At 36.3% G+C, this 22,221-nt stretch overlaps 1 protein-coding gene across 3 annotated transcripts in view; it reads right to left on the minus strand.

Moving 5' to 3' along the window:
• CUL3 (cullin 3) overlaps window positions 1-22,221 on the minus strand; it is a 98,277-nt gene that overhangs the window by 54,022 nt on the left and 22,034 nt on the right. For all 3 annotated transcript variants that reach the window (XM_059928820.1, XM_059928819.1, XM_059928821.1), the window contains one exon: window positions 1,955-2,068. In XM_059928820.1, the coding sequence (XP_059784803.1) occupies window positions 1,955-2,068 (114 nt within the window). The remainder of the gene's footprint in view (window positions 1-1,954; window positions 2,069-22,221) is intronic.

A 22,221-nucleotide genomic window follows, 5' to 3' on the forward strand; every position in this document is an offset into this window, starting at 1 on the left:
TCAGAGGCAAGAGATGAACCCAGCTTCCACCTGATGCTTTCTCCTTCTCTCTGAGAGGCAGAAGGCAAGATTGTTTATTAAGAGTAAGGGGACCAGCAGGACAGCTGGAGGTTTGAAGAGAAATAACTCTTTCAAAGTGGTGGAATGAGCTGAATAGAGAAAGCGTGAGACTACTGAGCAGTGTGGAGGGCTGACTTGAGGTTTGTGAAAATGGACAAATACTGGCACTGAGCTACCCTGTGTGAGGTTTCCCAAGTGGGGTTTCTACCAGCAGAAGCCCAGGAAAGGCAAGTTGCTGGGTTTATCTAGGGGTGTGGTACTACCAGCTGGGTTTGATGAAAAGATGATGGGAAATATTAATACTAGTTAATTTTTACTGAGCACATTACTACAGTCCAGGCCATATAGGTGCTTCATATGAAAGGCTCCTTTAAGCCTCATGGCTACTCTACCCAATTAGCACAATATTATTTTCATTTTATAAATGAGGAAGCTGAGGAATGATAATTAGTTCCTTGACTATGGTCACATAATAGCCAGGATTCAAGGTTTGAGATTTCATTTGCCCCCCAACCAACAAAAAAAATGGTGTGTGTGTGTGCTGAAATAAAACAGAAATTCTAAAAATAGCATGGTATAAAAAGTATATAAATAATTTTAAAATATTCCTTTTATCAATAGAGTGATGGACCATGAAATCACAAGTAATTTTCTATCTCAGTGTTTGTGTTGGAATTTAAAGGCTCACCAAATCCAAAACTTAAAGAGGACAGCAGTAAGTTAACTTATTTCACATTTAAATCCCAGACATTATGTTTTCACATGCTATCGCATTTACCTCAAAATATCAACTTAAAATGAATCTATATCCTGAAGAGGAAAACGAGGCTCAGAAAGGCTAAATAATTTGTTAAACGTTTCATCAAAACCCTGAAAAACGAAGTAGCTTCTCCTTGACCCTCTTGCCACTAAGCCCTATAAAACCTGGGGTAACAGGCCTGATTGAATTCACTCAGCAGAACAAAAAACTTGACAGCTGTTTGCTCTCATTGGAAATTCTTTCCAAACACTGCTTCATTCTACCAAGTAAAAGAAAGCAGGACACGCTCTCACCATTACAACTAATAATCAAAACTAAAGAAACTGAAAATAAAAATTCGAAAAGCAGAGAGTGAAGAAATCTTAGAAGAAAATCACTACGTCCAATTCTCAAACATAAACAATGAAGTAACAAGTTATTGGGCTTGATGATTTTGCAGACACGATAATTAAGCTTGATGAATCTTAATAATCATACTAAAGTTAAAAAAACCTGAGAGTTTAATCTCCTTGAAAGCTATTAAACAGCTTACCTCAGGTCCATGTTTTCCAAATTGTTTTGATGAACAAGATACTTTTCTTGAATGATTAAAAAACAGTAAAACTAGGTGAAAAAGGCAATACATATCTGAAGAATATATATATATACCGCAAGCACTTACAGTCCTTGTAAGATTGGGAGAGATTTATTATTAGGAGTGATAGATGGCAGTTATTACAAAAATATTTGTATTAATATGACATCCCCTGTAACTGAAGATATAAGGACATTAGGGTTTAAAAACTTGCAAGAGAATATTCAGCTTTCATCTCTCATGTTGTCACTCAATCACCCTTACTCAAGAAGAGATGATGAACTTTTCGGTATTTCACATATTGAAGCATAAGTGCCAGATATTTAGAAAAATATTAAATCTTTCCCTTTCAGTTTTCCATTCTAATCATTAAGTATAGGAGCAACTAAGATTCTACTCATATAAGCTAAGGTTGGCCCTTACGAAGGAAATAGTATTTAAAAAAAAAAAGAAAAAAAGGTTTCCACACTGAGTTGTACCATCCAAATAAATGTGACAGAAAAAAGACACTGTGTTTTGAAATGCTTAACTTAAAGGAAAAACAACAAAGCTCTACTTACCATATACATTAGTATGTCTCTAATCATCACCATAGCTGTCTGATGATCGTTCCAAGCTTGATTTAGTGTTTGAAGAAAGTTGTTATTCAATGAATTTAGTACATCTTCTCGCACCTATTAACAGAAAAGTTCATTAGTTTGTTTATACACATGCACGCATGCACTCATATGTATACATGCACATATCTGTTCAACAAAATAATGAAGTGGAATCTTCGATTTTAGATCAAAGAAACATGTTACAGACCAGTAGAAATATTTTAAGCTATAATACAACCTATATACAGATAACTAACAAATGTGTTTTGTATAATCCAGACCCATCTCTTGACCTCCAGAATCATAAAGCAACCTCTTGGGCACTTCTCAACCCGCCAATGACTTAACCTCACTGTCAGCATAAAATCCTAAATACTTATAAAGGAACCACAAAGGCCCCACAGAACTGGCCCCAGGCTATTGCTCCAATTAAATTTCCTACTACACTTCCCCCCTCCCCAATCTTTGAAGAATGGTCGAAAACACTGATTTTGGAGTCAAACTACCTGGGCTTGAATCCCAGCTCGCCGACCAGCTGTGCAACCTTGGGTAAAGTATTTAATCTCTGTGCTTCAGTTTCCTCAAATCTGAAATAGTATCCATTTTATAGGATTGTTTTAAGGATTGAATTACCACTAGTAATACAGGTAGAACAGTGTCTGGCACTCAGTAAACACTCAGTGAGCATAAACTATTAACTTAATGCACTCCAGCTACCATGGAGCTGCATACAGCAAATGTGCTCTGCCATCTCCTCTGCGCTGGTTCACATACCTCACTCCCCGCCTTTTTTTCTGCTCAAGTTTCACCTCCACAAAAAGGTCTTCCCTGACACCCTATTTCAATAACGTCTATCTCTATTCCTTTACCCTACACTTTATTTTTCCTCAAGTACTCATCACTAGTTACTAGTATGTTACATATTTATGTTTATTATTTCTCCTACTAAAATGTAAGCTCCACGGTAGCAGGGAGTCTGTCTTTTCCATGTGTACCTTCCACATCTAGAACAGTGCCTGGCATATAAAAGACCCTTTATTTCATCCCCACCCTCCAACACCATGATCCACCTCCAACAAGGTAAGCTCTTTCAGGATATCTGCCTTTGCACGTAAAGTTCCTTTCAGTCTGAAATGCCTTCCTAATGCAATCCTGATAAGAATTCAGGAATTCCACAGTCCACAAGCATATTGACACCTTCTCCATTATGAGGTTACTGACCACTACTTCTTCCTGCTATGCTATCAGTCCAACTGAAAGATTATTTGACTAGGAATTAGAATCTAGACTCTGGTTCTAGCTTTGTCATGAAAAAGTAGTGTGTTTGTCCTCCAAGTTCCTACAACACTTTGGGACTATACTGCCAACCTATGCAGTTATTCAAATCCAACCAATCTTCCATGGTCTAGCTCAACTCTCAATAACTCCGGCTTGAAGAGACATCTTCTATCTCTAAACATTCTTTACCATAGATAATCTGCAGTAGTGGTTCAACTTTTTCAGGTTGGGGAGAATCTGAAGTCATGGTGTTCTCTGAGAAACAAATCATTTAATATGTGTGTTGAGATATATAGACACCTGTAAACACGAATTATAAATACATGTAAATAAAATGTCACTGTGTATTAGAACTAGAAAAAAGTGGTTCGAAGTGCCAAAGATTAAAAAAAAAAATACACATAACACATTACTCTCAACACATGGGAGAGTAAGTTGAAGTTGACAAAACTATATATTTTCTTATTTATAGAGGTAAAGAAGTCAGTGAGAGATTTTAGTGATGGGACAATAAATCTATTCTACTAAGCATACAGTATGAAAACCACGAGCTTATATACCACATAATTTAGAATTTTATTATATAATCTTTTGTTCACAGACTCAGCTCCTTGACTTCAAATATATCACCCACAGATTACTCCATAAATATGCTGACTACATCAAAAGTGATAAACATCCATGTCAGTTAGCTGACAGTACTGTGTTAAACAAACACTTTCATGGGAAGTGGTAATATACCATTTATTTCAACTCATTAAGTCTATCACTCATCATATGCAAGTTCCCAAGGTAGCTAATGCTAAAAACAAAAACAAAAACACAGCAAGTTGAAAATGCACCTATTTACAAAATTCTTCAACCTTCATATTCTTTCACTGAACCACTAAACTTTGAGTAGCAATTAAATCAAAATCATGACAATACTAGAGAAACTGTACTACATAACAAAAATTAAATTATATATTCCAAACACCATAATATCTAGGAATTAATTATTTGTAAGGACTTAAGTGAACTTCTATATACCCCCTTTGTTATAAAATCAAGTTATATGTTAACTGTATTAAAGTCACCCTGATTTTGGAATGCAAGAATATGCTTGGTATATTTGTTGGATAAATGAAAAATTTACCAATTAAATTTTAAAAGTTATAAAATAAGGCATATTTTCTAAAATCAATGATTTATACACTAAAACATAGCAACAAGTATAAGATACCTGCCTTTCAACAAAATTAAAATGCGATCAACTAGCACAATGTGTCACAAATGATACAATTGCTTTATTTGCATTATACTTCAAAAAATTATGCTGATAAATCAGTAACAGTGAATTTTACTTAGCAGAAAATAAGCTGCTATAAACTGTTAATTTTGTTATATTTATTTTTGAAAGATTACACACCTGGACAGGACTAAAAGATGAAAGATAAATACCCTTAGGCACACTTGCTGCAATCATCTCTTAACTATTCAGATCACTTTATGAGCAAAAAACTGTTCCTCTAAAACTGCCCCAGAAAAATATCTTCATACTCTGATACATGAAAAGTGAATGCATATTTGTTCAAACATATACAACGAAATGGTAGGAATGAGGTGAAAATTCAATCTTTATGAAGATCAAAACTTTTGATAGGCTTTTCAAAAGAAGATTAAGTTGGCATATAAAGCAAAATACACAAAGTGAAAAAAAGATTTAACCTTTATTTTACAAATTATTAACATAACAATACAGAAAACTTGAAATAGAAAGTGGGAACTGTGCGTTGTAACATGATTAATCTTTGCACCAGCAAAGGCAACCCTGACGTAGAGGTGGTACCAGAACCAAAGGGACCTGCAGATCAAGTACGACCAGCATCATTACTTTAGAAAATCTACATGAAGATTATCCAGATGAAGAGTTGGACTTTGAAGAGTGAGACGATGAAGAACCATGGAAGTTGAGAGCAGGATGGACCAGCTGTGACAAAGAGGATAAACGAGTAGCTGCAAACTGATGGCTAATGCAAGACATCTAGCCTTGCAAAGGATAAAGCAAGACACAGTAATTTAAAACAGTAGATCACAAACTTGGCAAAGAAATAGAATCCCATGGAGACTAATAGATTTCAATCAAGAGAATGAGAAGACAAGACACAGAATGGGAGAAAATATTTACAAAAGACACACACACACCTGAAAAAGGCCTGTTATCCAAAATACACAAAGAATTTATAAAACTCGACAATAAGAAAACAAACAACCCAATTTTAAAAACTGGCAAAAGACCTGGACACCTCACCAAAAAGATATCCAGATGGCAAATAAGCATATAAAAAGATGTTCAACATCTGACCGGTAAGGAACTGCAAATTAAAATAACAATGGGATACCACTACACATCTATTAGAATGGCCAAAACCCGAAACAACGACATCAGCACATCTGGTGAGCATGCAGAGCAAGAGGCACTCTCAATCACTGCCGGCAGGAATGCAAAATGGTGACAGTCACTTTGGAAGAGAGTTTGGCAGCTTCTTACAAAACCAGACATATTCTTACTATATGATACAGAAAATTATGCTCCCTGGAATAAATACCAAAGGAGTTGACAACTTATGTCCATATAAAACCCCCCACACTGATGTTTATAGCAGCTTTATTCATAACTGCCAAAACTTAGAAGCAACCAAGATGTCCTTCAGTAGGTGAATAAATAAACTGTGGTACATCCAGACAATGGAGTATCATTCAGCACTAGAAAGAAATAAGCTATCAAGCCATGAAAAGACACACAGGAACCTTAAGTACATATTACAAAGTGAAAGAAGACAATGTGAAAAGGCTACGTACCATATGATTCCAACCATATGACATTCTTGAAAAGGAAAGACTAAAGAAACGGTAAAAAAGATCAGTGGTTGCTAGGGATTAGGGTGGAACAAAAATGAACAGGCAGAGCACAGGATTTTTACGGCAGTGAAAATATTCTGGATGGTACTATAATGGTATTTCATTACACATTTGTCAAAATGCATAGAATAACCACCACCAAGGATGACCCTCTAATGTAAACTATGGACTCTGGGTGATAATGATATGTCAGTGTAGGTTCATTATTTTAACAAATGCGCCACTCTGGTATGGGATGCTTATAGCAGGGGAGGCTGTACATGTGTCAGGGGGCATATAGGAAATCTCTGAACCTTCTGGCCCATTTTGCTGTGAATCAAAAACTGCTCTAAAAGTAAAGTTTATTAAAAAAAATTGGGGGGGGAGGCCACCAATTTACTGATCTCAAAAAAAAAAATGATCAAAAGAAAGAGAATCTGGGTATTTTTCTTTTTAAAGCTACCCCAGTGATTCTGATACAACAGCCAGGATTTGGAAACCACTGACTTAAAAGAGCCATACTAGCCATTTCTGTTCCTTCCCTTTGCAGAATTTCCTCAATATGAATATGTTTTTATATAGTTATAATAATAATCATACTGATGTGGTTCTGAGTCCTGATATTTTTAAGCCATCCATTAACATTCAACATTAAACTTTACTCTAGGAGAAAAATTTCTAGCTGTATCATTTCATTTCCAAAGCACCATAATAATTCAAAGAAAAAGGGTATAGCAGAATGAAATGTAAGAAAAATACAATGTCATCTGAGATTAAGCAATTTCCAACCTAACACCAAAAGCATGAGCTATAAAAGAAAAAAATGATAAACTGGACTCCATCAAAGTTAAAAGCTTTTGTTCTGCAGGTACTGTTAAAACAATAAAAAGACAAACTATAGACTGGGAGAAAATATTAAATGACTTGTACCCAGAATAAAAACAAACAAACAAACAAAACCTCTCACAACTCAGTAAAGAAAGCAAACAACAGAATTTTAAAATGGGCAAAAGACTCGAACAGACAATTCTACACATGAAAAGATGTTCACCAACATTAGCCATTAAGGAAATGCAAATGAAAACCGTGATGACACACCACTACACACACCCATTAGAATGGCTAACATAAAATATACTGACAATACCAAGTGTTGGCAAAGATTCTGAGCAACTAGAACTCTCATACATTGCTGGTGGGAATGCAAAATGGTACAGCCCTACCAGAAAACAGTTTGGCAGTATCTTATGAAGTAAAACATACACTTACACGTGACCCAGCAATCCCTCTCCTAGGAATTTATCCTAGAGAAATGAAAACTTACATTCACACAAAAAGCTGTACACAAATGTTCATAGTAACTCTATTCATAATCAGAATAAACTGTATACAACCCAAATGTCTTACAACAAGTAAACAGGTAAATGGATAAGCAAACTGATACATTTATATAGCAGAATATCACTCAGCAATAACAAGGAACAAACTATTGACATATACAACAGATTGGCTCAATCGCAAAATAATTATGTGAATGAAAGAAGTGTCAAAGGCTACGAACTGTATGATTCCACTTATAGGACATTCTTAGAAGACAAAACTATAGTGACAGAAGAGATCAGTGATTGCCAGGTATTAGGGGTGGGAGAAGGATGTGACTATAAAGGGAAAACAAATTTTCTGGGGTGAAGGATGTTCTATATTGACTGTGATAGCAGTTACATAAATCTATAAATGGGTGAAAATTCACAGAACTGTACATGAAAATAAAAGGCTAATTTTACTGTATATTGACTTTTTAAAACTTGCAGTAATTATGATTCTCAAATTGGGTCCTGTTTTATCATCATATTATAAATGTAAGCTATGATGCCACAATCTTTATTCATAAAAGCAACTTGAATGCCAAACAGTGAAGAATTGCTAATTATTTTGTGTATACCAACCTTACAAAGGCCTCTGCAATAATTCAAATTGACATACTACATCCTCCATTTCTGTGAACAGAGCTTTCCCTGTCCTTTTTATTACACACTTAGCAAAGATTAAAGTAGATTACTAAATAAAAAAAAAAATCTTTATTTTTCAATGTTGTATCAATAATAACACCTGTTCACTGATAAATTAACATCCAAGTTGCAAGAAATACATCCTCAAATCAATCAAATTACTGGCAAAGGGAGAGGGAGAAGGATGGAAAAGGGGGTGACAGGAGAGGCCAGCAGGCATGAGCATGAGCGGGAGTGACAAGGACTGACAAGGAGGCTGACCCTGGGCCAGCAGCTCTTGGCTGGATGGAGAGGCGAAGGATACTAATAATCTACACAGTATCCCCCCACCCTCTAACATACACACATTTATTTTTAATCATTAATTAAAACTTTTTCACCTAAATTTAAAAGCCTGGGGCAAAGTCCCAGCAAGCCAATCCTAACATCTAGATACCACAAAGAAATTTACCAGCTAAAACTAATTATAAAGATTTTAATTCTAAAGTTTACTGAAACCAGAACTGAGCCATGTAATTAATGATGATATGGAATACTGAAAAGGACTTCCTTCTTAGAAAGTCTTAAAACTCAGGACAATACTTAATTCCAACACAGATAAATCTCTGTAAATACAGATATATTTAGCATTATTTTGCATTGAAATATACACCATGTATTAAAAACATAAAATGGTGCATAATCTAGCACACATGCTAAAAAAAGAACATTTAAAAGTATCACAGAGATACTACTGATATAATGTTAAGAGGTGCAACCTCTTAGAAATCTGTAGTATTGTAATGTTCACTCAGGAGCTAAAACAATCAAATTAGTATTTGCAAATGGACTTGAGGACACGGGAGGGGGAAGGGTAATCTGGGACGAAGTGAGAGAGCAGCATGGACATATATACACTACCAAATGTAAAATAGATAGCTAGTGGGAAGCAGCTGCATAGCACAGGGAGCTCAGCTCGGTGCTTTGTGACCACCTAGAGGGGTGGGATAGGGAGGGTGGGAGGGAGACGCAAGAGGGAAGGGATATGGGGATATACGTACACATATAGCTGATTCACTTTGTTATAAAGCAGAAACTAACACACCATTGTAAAGCAATTATACTCCAATAAAGATGTTAAAAAAAAAATTAGTATTTGCAGACAATTACCAAGGGAAGTTACTAATTAGGACTTTGTCCAAGTTACTTAGCCTATACAGTCTGCAGCTCCTCTTCCCTGTAATATGGCTGGGGTTGATTAGATCAATGGCACTCATGCAATGCTCCACTAAGATGTCTCAGTACCACTCCAGGGTGGGCACTCTTTCCCCTGATTAAATATGAGTTATACTGGTTTTGTGTGATTTTAAAAGTGGGGTTTTCCACTATTTTAAAAATACAGGCACACCTCGAAGACCGTGTGGGTTTGGTTCCAAACCACTGCCATAACGCGAATATCGCAATAAAGCAAGTCACACGAATTTTTCGGTTTCCCAGTGCGTATAAAAGTTATGTTTACATTATACAGTAGTCTATTAAGTGTGCAATAGACTAAATAAATGTCTAAATAATGTGCATATCTTAATTTAAAAATACTTTGTTGCTAAGAAATGCTAGCCATCGCCTGAGCCTTCAGGGAGTCATAATCTTTTGCTGGTGGAAGATCTCGCCTTGGTGTTGACGGCTGCTGACTGATCAGGGTGGTGGTTTTGCTGAAGGCTGGCGGGAGCGGCTGTGGCAATTTCTTCAAATAAGATGACAATGAACTTGCCGCATCAATCGACTCTTCCTTGTTTCAGGAATGATTTCTCTGTAGCATGCAATGCTGTTTCACAGCATTTTACCAACAGTAGAACTTCTTTCACAAGCGGAGTCAGTCCTTTCAAACCCTGCTGCTACTTTATCAACTAAGTTTACGTAAAGGTCTAAATCCTTTGTTGTCACATTAACAACCTTCACAGCACCTTTACCAGGAGTACATTCCATCTTAAGAAACCACTTTCTCTGCTCATCCATAAGAACCAACCCTTCATCCATTAATGTTTTGTTTAGAGATTACAGCAATTCAGTCACATCTTCAGGTTCCACTTCTAATTTTAGTTCTTCTGCTACTTACACCACATCTGAAGTTACCTCTTCCACCCTTTGAGCCCCTCAAAGTCATCCGTGAGGGCTGGAATCAACTTCTTCCAAAGTCCTGTTAGTACTGATATTTTGACCTCTTTCCACAAATCATGAATGTTCTTAATGACATCTAGAATGGTGAATCCTTTGCAGGAGGTTTTCACTTGACTTTGCCCAGATCCATCAGAGAAATCACTATCCATGGCAGCTATAGCCTTATGAAATGTGTTTCTTAAATAAATAGACTTGAAAGTTGAAATTACTCCTTGATCCATGGACTGCAGAATGGATGTTGTGTTAGCAGGCATGAAAACAACATTAATCGTCTGTAGATCACCATCAGAGCTCTTGGGTGACCAGGTGCACTGTCAAGGAACAATAATACTTTGAAAGGAATCTTTCTTTTCTGAGCAGTAGGTCTCAACAGTGGGCTTAAAATATTCAGTAAACCATGTTGTAAACAGACGTGTGGATATCCAAGCTGTGTTGTTCCCTTTATAGAGCACAGGCAGAGTAGATTTAGCATAGTTCTTAAGGGGCTTAGGGTTTTCAGAATGGTAAATGAGTGCTGGCTTCAACTTAAAGTCACCAGCTGCATTAACCCCTAACAAGAGTCAGCCTATCCTTTGAAACTTTGAAGATAGGCGCTGACTTCTCCTCTCTAGCTATGGAAGTCCTAGATGACATGTTCTTCAAATAGAAAGCTGTTTTGTCTACACTGAAAATCTTCTGGATTAGTTGATAGTCTCTACATCAGCACTTGCTGCTTCACCTTGCACTTACTTGTATGTTACGGAGACGGCTCCCTTCCGTAAACCTCCGAACCTACCTCTGCTGGCCTTAAACTTTTCTTCTGCAGCTTCCTCACCTCTCGCAGCCTTCACAGAACTGAAGAGAGTTAGGGCCTTGCTCAGGATTAGGCTTTGGTTTAGAGGAATGCTGTTGTTCCTGTGTGATCTTCGATCCAGACCACTCAAACATTCTCCATATCAGCAATAAGGCTATTTCACTTTCTTATCATTCGTGTGTTCACTGGAGAAGCACTTTTAATTTCCTTCAAGAACTTTTCCTTTGCATCTACAACTTGGCTGTTTGGTACAAGAGGCCTAGCTTTCAGCCTATTTCAACTTACAACATGCCTTCATCACTAAAGCTTAATCACTTCCAGCTTTTGATTTAAAGTGAGACATGCCATTCTTCCCTTCACTTGAATACTTGAGGCCATTATTAGGGTTATTAATTTGCCTAATTTCAATACTGTTACGTCTCAGGGAATAGAGGCCCAAGGAGAGGGAGAGAGACGGGGCAGCAGCTGGTCAGGCGAGCAGTCAGAACACACACAACATTTATTAATTAAGTTCGCCATATTATTTGGGCACAGTTTGTGCCTCCCACCCCAAAACTATAACAGTAACATCAAAGATCACTGATCACAGATCACCATAACAAATATAATAATAATGAAAAAGTTTGAAATACTGCGAGAATTACCAAAATGTGACTGACACATGAAGTGAGCAAATGCTGTTGAAAAAATGGTGCCTGACCGACTTGCTCAACAGGGGGTTGCCACAAACCTTCAATTTGTGGGGAAAAAAAATGAAGTTATCTGCTATGGGCAGTAAAGCTAAGCACAACAAGGTGTGCCTGTAACTGAGACAGCCACTGGATACTTGCTAAGTATCGTTCTTGGCTCTAAATTCTGAAACATACTGCTTGTCGCACCTGATGAAACCAGAGTATTTACATAAATATGCAACATTTACCATGATCAAAAATAGCATATAAGTTCTCACAACATTTGAATTTTTCAGAGCCCTGCGTATGTGATCCGGGGGCTTGTCACTTTACAAATTTTACCAGTTATATAAACCCTGTTTTTCCTAGAAATGCCATTAAAGACTAATTCCTGAAGATCTCAAAATATTTTTCACTTCATCACACCAAAGTGATGTGACATAACCCTATCAATCAAAGTGGCTTACTGTATAAGTAAATCTCAATGGAAGCCAAGCCATGGAGTGTAGAGGATATGTCTCCTAATCCGACACATCCTTTGAAAAAAGCTCCACAGCTCTTCCCGTTATGCCGAGAATTCTTGACTTAAAAGATTACATGGTGAACAGTGGCAGCACAGCAATACAGATGCTAAAAGGCCCATCTGCCTGATTCAAATCACAGACTCACACCTAGTAGATGTGTGACCTTGAGCAACTTACTTAATTTCTTTATGTATCAGTTTTTATAAAAACAGAAATAGCACCCACTTCAAGGAGCTGTTGTGTGGATAAAATTAGTATACACAAAATACTCAGAACAGTGCCTAGCCCACAGTAAATGCTACATAAGCATCTGCTTCTATTATAATATTACTTGTATTACATATTCATAAAATTATTCATACACATATTTGAATCTTGCTACTCAGAGTGTGGTATGCACAGAGCAGAATCATGGTCAATATCATCATCATCATCATCATTGGTGAGCTGGACCCACTGAATCATAATCTGCATTTTAACAAGATACTCAGAAAATACATAAGTGCCTTAAATTTTCTGAAACAAGCAACATAAGTAAAACACGTATACCTATATATTCACATATTTTATACAGTGTTTTCTAAACTCCCAATTTCCACTTGATTCTTGCTTTCCCTCCTCTAAAGAACAGAAATTTCTCCATAACTAGAAGGAATTCTTTTACTTCATACCTTAAGAAGTTCGTAATGGAGCCAACCTCCATTAAGTTTGGTGAATAGATGTTGCTATCTTATAATACATATAACAACCTTAAGATTTTTGTATTTCAAAGAAAACTTCTACTAAAAGTTAGGAGAACTAACCTTAAATTTTGTAGATATTTTAAACTTTCTAAGAATTCACTAATGACAAGAGATTCCTGAATGGAATAAAATTCACTGCCCTCTTGATATTTTCTACATTGACAGTACTGTTTTCATTATTTTCACTGATTTTTAGAATAAAGGTGGCCACCTTGATCAAAGGAATCATACCAGTATCATTAACAAAACTAAAGATAGCCACTACAGGGAAAACGTTTTTCTTGACTGCTGTCAGAAGATTCTTCTATAAATAAGTTTACTAATGTATACATAGTTAGTGACATAAGTTTAAGAATTTCACAAAGTGTCCAAAACGAAGCTCTTAATTCAAAAGGATACGTAAACATCTTTCCCTGAACTGACAATTCAAATATTTAATGATTACTTCCAAAAAGTGAAGCAGGGTGCTAGGCACCATGGGGAATACAAAATGCGGTCACTTTACAATCTCTACAAAGGAGGGTAGAAAAGAGGAGCCTAATATTAGCATTCATATGACCTCCATACAAAGTAAAATTCAATGAATAGTACTAAAGAAGTTGTGAGGTTCAAAGCAGGGGCACATGATGGCAATTAGGACAACGGATTTTCATAGTTTCATAAAGAAAATTTGCTACATGTTAAAGAAAACAAAAACATCCAAATTCGGGATTTTAAAAAATACATTCTTAATTCAAATATTCTTTTTAACTTCTTAAAAAAGTAACACAACTTGGAAAATCAGGATTTAAGGACAAAGTAGTATCATGAAAAATGGTAGCTTTTTACCTAATGGTTGGAAAGGAAAACAGAAATAAAAAAGCAGTATACCATAGAAGGACAATATGATTATCATTTGTAAAGTACTTCATTCCCAATGGTTAAGACAATAAGATATACATTAAAAGCATCAAGTACATTTTAGCATTAATACCACAGTTAAACTCTGAACAACAGGGACACTGACATAATAAACAGTAAAATATATACAAAACATGGCAATACGGCAACTAGTCTTTTTGTTCTCCTGAGTACCATGGAGGGAAAAAACACAGTTCCACAAGATCACACAATCTGGTTCCCAGCAGACTGACAGACTCCAGCCTCAAGAAATCAGAGGTATACAGCCCCAAAACTACACTGTGCTTTTAAATGGTGAAACACACTCTGCTTAAAGTGGTTAGATTCAGTAGTAATTAACTTGGGTAGGTAGAAGTATTACCCCACATACAGAAGACAAAACAGATCTCGGCAGTTCATGGATATAAACCATGATGGTTTCCACTTGACTGTTAGTATTATTCTTAGGGATTCATTTCAATAGACAATTACGGAGAGCAAATATGAAGAACAGGAGACACAAAAATGAATGAAACAGGTCTTAGCTTAGTAAATATTAAAAGAACATCACTAGAAACTACAATAGAGAGCAGGACCTGCCCTCACAGTGCTTACAGTCTATTCCACAGTTTAAGTGGGCATGGCTGGTATTTAACATGGGTGAACTTGCTAAATAACACTCTAAACTTGGCTCTTCCCCAGCATCATTTCTCTTTCAATCTTTTCGAAGCAGAAACTACTCAATTTCCTATGCCCCTCATATTCTATGATTGCTATCTTTCTGACTCTCTAATAATCCTTTTTCCTCACCTTATCCCTAATAATCTCTTTCTCTTTTGGGATTATCCTATTTATATTCAAGTCACTCTTCCAAATCATATTCCTTAAGGGTTTGTATACCTAGCTGAGAGCCTTCCTCTTCTTTCTGACTCCTGTCATCACTGTAAGCTGCTCCAATATTCAATGTAATGGGTTCTTAGTTCTTAGTTTCTAACTTCTAACAACTTTAAATTAGGAAAAAGGACAAGACAAGATGGCAGGAGAATGAAAGATAAGTAGCAAAGAAGCACTGAAAACGGCACTCCTACTAAACCTTTTACTCCATCTTTTCCGTTTCAATCCGTCTCTATTTTAAAATTAAAACCCAACAGCTCCTACCACCCACAGAATAAAAGCCTAATCCCCTACAATGTTAGTCCAACTAACTTTACCATTCTCGATTCCTACAAATGCATGTGAAGTCCTTTATGTTCCATTTACACGTATACTGGTCTACCAGACAATGCTCATACCTACCTGCCTTTTTTACTCATGCCATTTTCCCTACTGAGACTATCTTTTGCCTTTGTTTACATGACGAATCTTTCATAATCCTTTAAGGCTCATCAAAAGTGACCTCCTCTTTCTTTGTCCTGAATTCTTCAGGCAAAGTAATCCCCCTTCAAATCTGATTACCTCACTAAAATCAGGAGGTTTCTTGCTGATAGGCATAGTGTCTTAATTGTTTTTTGGTGGATAAAACACAAGAGAGACTCAGTATCTGTGGGCCTCTGAAGTGAATCTGTCTTTGCTAATGAAAATCTTAGTCCTTAGTGTTTCTATCAATGTCCTTCGTAATTAACTGCAATCACTGTACTTACGATATGTGTTGTACATAAATGCCATTTTAAAAGTCTCTACATTCATTCACATTTACCTAGAAAGGAAGGAAAAGCACTAAAAAATCTTTATTATAAAAGCTAAATCTGTTTAAATAACTGGCCTACAAAATAGTCCAGAGCTTATCATAAAATTACCAACTTCATTCCCTCAGGCAATTAGTACCACTACATAAACATCTAAATATAACTATGAATAAACATAATACTTAAAACTCTGGTTCTTCCCATTCTCCCTCTAAAAATGGGGAGAAAAATTAATATACTGAACAAGTAGTTTACATAGAAACATCATTTTCAGCAAACGTGACCCTACATACAAAATACAAATGGTAGGATGTTATTCTACAAGGAGACTTTACAAAAAAATACTCAACAAGAAAGTCACTTAAAAATTGAAATTCCCCTTCAAGGCTTCATTTTTCCTACCTGGAAAGTAAAGTGTTGAGAACTGATCAGGATTACAAGGCACAGATTCAAGGATGTAAGTCCGTAATACAAGTTCCAGAAAGACAGGGATCCTTGGTATAACACAAATGCTTATTAGCCTAGTGCCTGGCACGTAACAGGTCCTCAATAGGCAGTTTTCCGAATGAATGAAAAGTGCGGAGGATGAAGCTCCTCTTAGTCTGCCTTCCTCACATTCAAAGTACGATGTTATTTGAAGAACAGGATGGAAAGAAAGACTTTGAAAACCACTGGAATAAATATTCTTCTTAGCAATAATAAACTGTTTCTTCTAGAGTTAAGAAGTCAACATCTTTTTTGTCCAGCTATTTTTCTAAGAGGAGAACAAACTTTCAAAGTACAGGAATTAGCTTTTATAAGGTCACTTATGAGACTGCCACATTATTTAGTTATTACTATAGAGTAATAATTTGAAAGAAAAGGGGAAATTAAGCACCAGTCAAATCTAAGAAACCTGTTAATCATCACAAAATTGGGATAATAAAGTTCTTGCCACATTAAAACCAAAGAAAGTTTCTCCCCTGACTTTAAGAAACAATTAAAAATGAAAAAACTTTTGAACACATATTATGACACATGAAAGGACAATGGTAAACTGCAAAAACCATGATTTTCCTAAGTCTTAGTCATTATATAATTTTAATGCCCATTGAGGCTAACAAAACCAATCCCAATCTCATTTTATACATTAATAAACTGAAGTCCAGAAAAATCTAGTAATTTGTTCAAGATTGTTAGTGGTAGAATCAGGCCTAAAGCCTAACTCTCCCTACTTTCTATCCAGTACTTCTTCCACTGCATCTACTTCTAACTTCTTTATTATTAAACTCCTATTATTACTTCTATTGATATTATTATTTCTTATTATTATGGAGTACTTAGCAGTGTGTAGAAAAAAAAGACAAGTCCTCCGTTACTTTACTATGAGTTTAGAGAATTTCCATTAAGTTTGAATCCCAAATAGGAATCTTCTAAAAGGAGATGACTCCAAAAAAACAAACAAAACACTTTAAATATCTGACAATTTGGTCAGTTATATCTCAATAAAGCTGGGGGGAAAAAAAAACATAAAAAAAGATGGCTCCACCCTAACCTAACCCTGCCCTCAAGTAATAGAACTGATCAGCACTATTTTGGAAGATTTTTTTTTAACGTGGACCATTTTTAAAGTCTTTATTGAATTTTTTACAATACTGCTTCTGTTTTTTGTTTTTTGGGTTTTTGGCCACGAGGTATGTGAGAGCTTAGCTCCCCAACCAGGGATCGAACCCACACCCCTGCACTGGAACACGAAGTCTTAAGCAACGGACTGCCAGCGAAGTCCCTGATTAGCACTATTTTTGAATTTAAAATTGTCTTTTCTCACACACACACACACACACACACACACACACACGCACACACTGTGAAAACCACAACCCTGATAAATAAAGGTCAAAATTAAATTATTTTATAATTTAAGGTTAGAGCTGAGTCTTAAAGTGCCACTAATTCTGGCCATTTTTCAGTCTCCACTGCAATCCTCAGTCTACCTGAAATGTTTAAGTTCCTCAGGGTTCAACCTGGAGCCCTCTTCTTTTTTTTTCCTGTGTGATTTCATCTACTTCCAGGGCTTTAAGTATCATCTATATGCTCACAATTCCCAAATTTACACTTCCAGTTCAAACTTCTCAAGAGAACTAGATTTACATATCTCATTTCATTGGCATCTTAAAATTAACCTGCCAAATGAAGCTTCTTTTTCTACCCCAAATCTGTACCAAAAAATGGAAACTCCTAGTTGTTCAAAAGCCAAAAATCTAGAAGTCATCTTGGATTCTTCCCTTTTCCTCATTCCATACAATCAACCTAACCACAGTTAACAAGCTTTCTACCTCCAAAATAAATCTTGAATCTGAAAACTTTTCTCTAGCCCCAGTGTCACTAGACTGGTATAAATCGCCACTATCATTTATCTGAATTATTGGATTATTCTATCCTATTGCCCCCACTTCAACTCTTGGGCCCTGTAGCTTATTCACCACATAGCGACCAGAGTAATATTTTAAAAATCTACATCAGATCATGTCACTGTCTTGCTTAAAATCCTTGAATGGCTACCTACACAGTACATATAATAAGCATGACCCCCTTATAGCATGGCTTCAAGGCCTGGCATGATGCAGCTTCCGCTTTTCTCTCCAAACTCATCTTGTTCCATTCTTCCCCGCTGCCAACTCTTAATTCCCTGTTCACGACATGCCCCCTCCACCCCTCCAAATTTCTCCAGTCCAGGTATTGGCAAAGGAAGTCCTTCTGTCTTTTAAAAATAAAGCAGCTATGCCTGTTCACTGTGTATAGTCTATTGCTGCTCTCGTGCTACAAGAGAGGGGTTGAGGAGCTGCGACAGAGAACGTATGGCTTAGAAAGCTGGAAATATTGACTATCTGGCCCTTTATAGAAAAAATGTCCCATCACCATTCCCTTTGCCTGCAATGCTCTTCAACCCACTTTTCTCATGAGCACCTTCTCATCCTTCAAGTCCCAGTTTAAACATCACCACTTTCTCAAACAACCCTGGCCTATGTAGTTGCTCTCATGATTTTTCCCCATCACTGTATCCTGTTTCCTTCATTACTTTTTATAACTAAACACTTGTTTACCTGTTTATCTGTTCCATGAATGCAGGGATCAGATGCAACCTATTTACCAATATATTTCTTACACCCAAGCCACAGACTAGCAAATAATAAATACTTTTGAATGTTAAATTCTGTGATGATCAATCTTACAGGGATACTTTTGAGGCTCTGACAAAATGACCTGTAATTTAAAAATCCTTAAAACTGGAGAGTAGCACAACTTTTCTTCTCCAACATAACCATACTTTTACAGGTATTTTACTTAGAAGAAAATTATCCCTGTGAATTCTGAAATGTCTTCATATTTACTAAATAAGACAAGAATTTTTTTTAAAGGACAAGGCACAAAGGCCACATCACACCTTAAGTTTTGCTTTGTGGTCTTGAGAAATTTACTGCATTCCTTTGGGTCTCAGTTTCTCGGGGAAACATTTTTCTAGAGATAGGAAGAATATACTACTAAGAAAGAGAAACAGCATTTAGCTTTTCTATGCCTGCTTCTATTCTGTAAACTTATTTCCAAAGCCAATAATCAGCTACTTTCACTGCAAAGAACGATCCTCCCATCAGCTGCCCTCTTGTAGTTTATACCACTTCGCTTTACCAAAAACGTTCCTCAAAATGTTCACTATTCTCATCTTGAAATCGGAGTACCAACAAACTCTGATTCCATGAAAAAACTGTATTTCCTCTGAATTCTTCAATGTGAAAAGATAGGTCCTGACTGTCTATACCATAGCACTAAATGGTTCACTTCAGTGGAAAATAACTTTGCTTTAAAAAATATATTATTATTACTTAGGCAGTTCAGCTAATTGCTAAAAGCATAGTAAACAAAAAAAATGAGGAGTGGACCATGTAGGAATGCTTTCATAACCATAAAAAGGGATATATTTTGTGAGACTGAGACAGTTACTTTGATACCACAGAACCCTAAACCACTCTCTTACCTTCCAGTCAGAAGGTGCAATGTAGAGACAGGCAATATTGACTTCCATGCAAACTATACTTCTGCACATTAGATCAAAAACATCCCTAAGTCCCATCTGGTAAACAAATGGAGACTTCCGACATCAGGGGACAAACATTTTGGTCTACTGTATCATGGCCCTGTCAGTTAACAGACTTCCTTTAACAGTGTCCCCTTCAGACAGTACCGTATTTGTATGACTTTTTAAAGTGTCTTATAAGAGTAAAAATGAAATAAGATCAATGGAAAACACAAAAATGAAAGCATAGATACTAGCAGAGGTTCAAAAACTTAATTCAATTTAAATAAAGAAATCAATCATTAGATATGCTGCCAATGGTACATCCCCTAGTCAGAAACTGACTAGCTTAAGGTGGTCAAATGAGTATTTGTGAAAGAAAAAAAAAAAATTAAAGAATATTTTCAGATGCTGTTGATATATCAACATCTGTAAGAGAAATAACAGTTTAGCATATACACTTTGTAATTCTTTAGCATAATCAACTTGAATACATGTTCTCTGGAATATATTACAGGGAAATGCATATATTTTGAAATGATAGTTAATCTTAGATATGGGACCACTTTAAGAGACTTACAATATGCTGAAGCTCTTACAGTTACCATGGAGTTATTGTTCACATGACTTCAATTTCTACCTAACCATGTTTCAGAGTCCAAATATCAATCACATCAACACTGACCTCACACTCTGGCTTCCCCTCCACTCTTCACTTTTTGAAAGAGCCAATTCTCAACCAAACCAAATAACTACAAATGTTTTTTCTGCATCTGTGCCCAAGCTGCAAAGCACTGCTTAAAAAAAAAAAAAAAACACACGATAAATCACACATTCAGGCCAACTGCTACTGAGCTATCTCTTTCCTCACTTGCCAGTTCCTTAGTATATTCCCCACAGGAGCTACTCCAAGTCTCTTCATCTCATTTTCAGAACTTGCACTGCTTAATTATTAGATTCATGATAGTTTTAGAACTAAAGCATCTCAAAGATATTACTGCCAACTCCTTCATTTTAATTATAAATAAACCAAGAACTAAAGCTTAAAGGACTATAGCTTTACAAAAACTGAACCGATTTTCCTAAAACCCCACATGCACCCTCAATTTCGGCATATATTTACTGCATCTTGATCCATTCATTTTGCCTCAGGAGCAGATTTATAGAAAAGTTAAGGACTCAGCCTGAAGCCGCACTGTTTCAAAACTGTTCCAGCTAGGCCACTTACTAGCTACATGCATCTGGACAAATCACCAATTCTGTGCCCTCTGTTTCTTCACTTTTAAATAGAGATAACAGTAGTATCTGGCTCATTGGGTTGTGACCATTACCTAAGTGAACACATCTAAAAGCATCAGAAGTGGACCTAGCACATAGTAAATGCTAAATAAGAGTTAGCTGGGGATATTATCATCATACCCTAGAGAACCTCTGGCAAACGAGAACATGCCCCTCTTCTACCTTTGCTTCTCCACTCTTCAATTCCACACTCTCTCCATACCCAAAAATTCAGTTGCTCCAATCTTCTCCTCTTCAACAGCTTTAAGCAAAACTCCCCCACTCTACTTTTCTTCCTTCTTTTGATGTCAAGTTTCTTAAATTAGTCTTCATTTCCCACACCTATTTACCATAGTTTGCTTTTGAAGATGACATCCCTTGGCTGTGGGATTTTCATTTTCTGCACTCCAACACATATTCCTCAGTACATGCTACCAAATGTCAGATCTTCATCTCCAGTTTTGAGTTCCTGCCCAAGCTCTGAACCTGTATATCTCCAAACACATCACATTTCTACTTGGACATCTTATTACAATCTCACACTCAAATTTTATCACATGTAAAATGATTTCTAAGGTGCTTTCTAACTATAAAAATTTCCAATATAACCGAAAACAGAATCTGTCATCTCCTCTACACATTCCAAATAAGTTTTCCACTACAAGTTCACAATAATTCTATTGGTGGCACCATAATTCTCCCAGTAACCAAATTCTATCTGGTCTTCAGAATTTCTGACATCATCCACTCATTTCCAGCCTATCACCTTAACATAGATTTTTCAAGGTCTTTTCCTGTTTATAGCACACACACCCCCCCCAATCTACATTTATATCATTCTCATCTTAATCTTCCTAAAATATTTTGTCACATTATCATCCACTTAAAAACCTCCAATAAACCTCCACTGTAAAGTCCAAATTCCTTAGCTTGGCATTGAAGTTCTCCAATCTGTGCCCAAACCAACTTTGCAACACTATACCCCACTAATCCCCATAAATTATTATACACCTCAATCAAACTCTACTTATCACCCAAGTTTATTTCTGTATAATCATGTGACATCTGCCATCCTGGAACACCTTCCATATTGTTCACTTATATCCCAAATTTTTCATGGCTCAGTTCAATTTCATCCTTTCCCATGAAATCTTACAGCCCAGGGTAATCTCTCCCTCATTTGAATTCCTAAGCCATTTATTGCCTATACAACTCATTTGCCATTGAATTATATAATGCCTCACACTGTTAGCTAAATGTGTGTATCATCTCTCACATCA

Source organism: Balaenoptera ricei, chromosome 7, assembly GCF_028023285.1.
Source record: "Balaenoptera ricei isolate mBalRic1 chromosome 7, mBalRic1.hap2, whole genome shotgun sequence".
Lineage (NCBI taxonomy): Eukaryota > Metazoa > Chordata > Mammalia > Artiodactyla > Balaenopteridae > Balaenoptera > Balaenoptera ricei.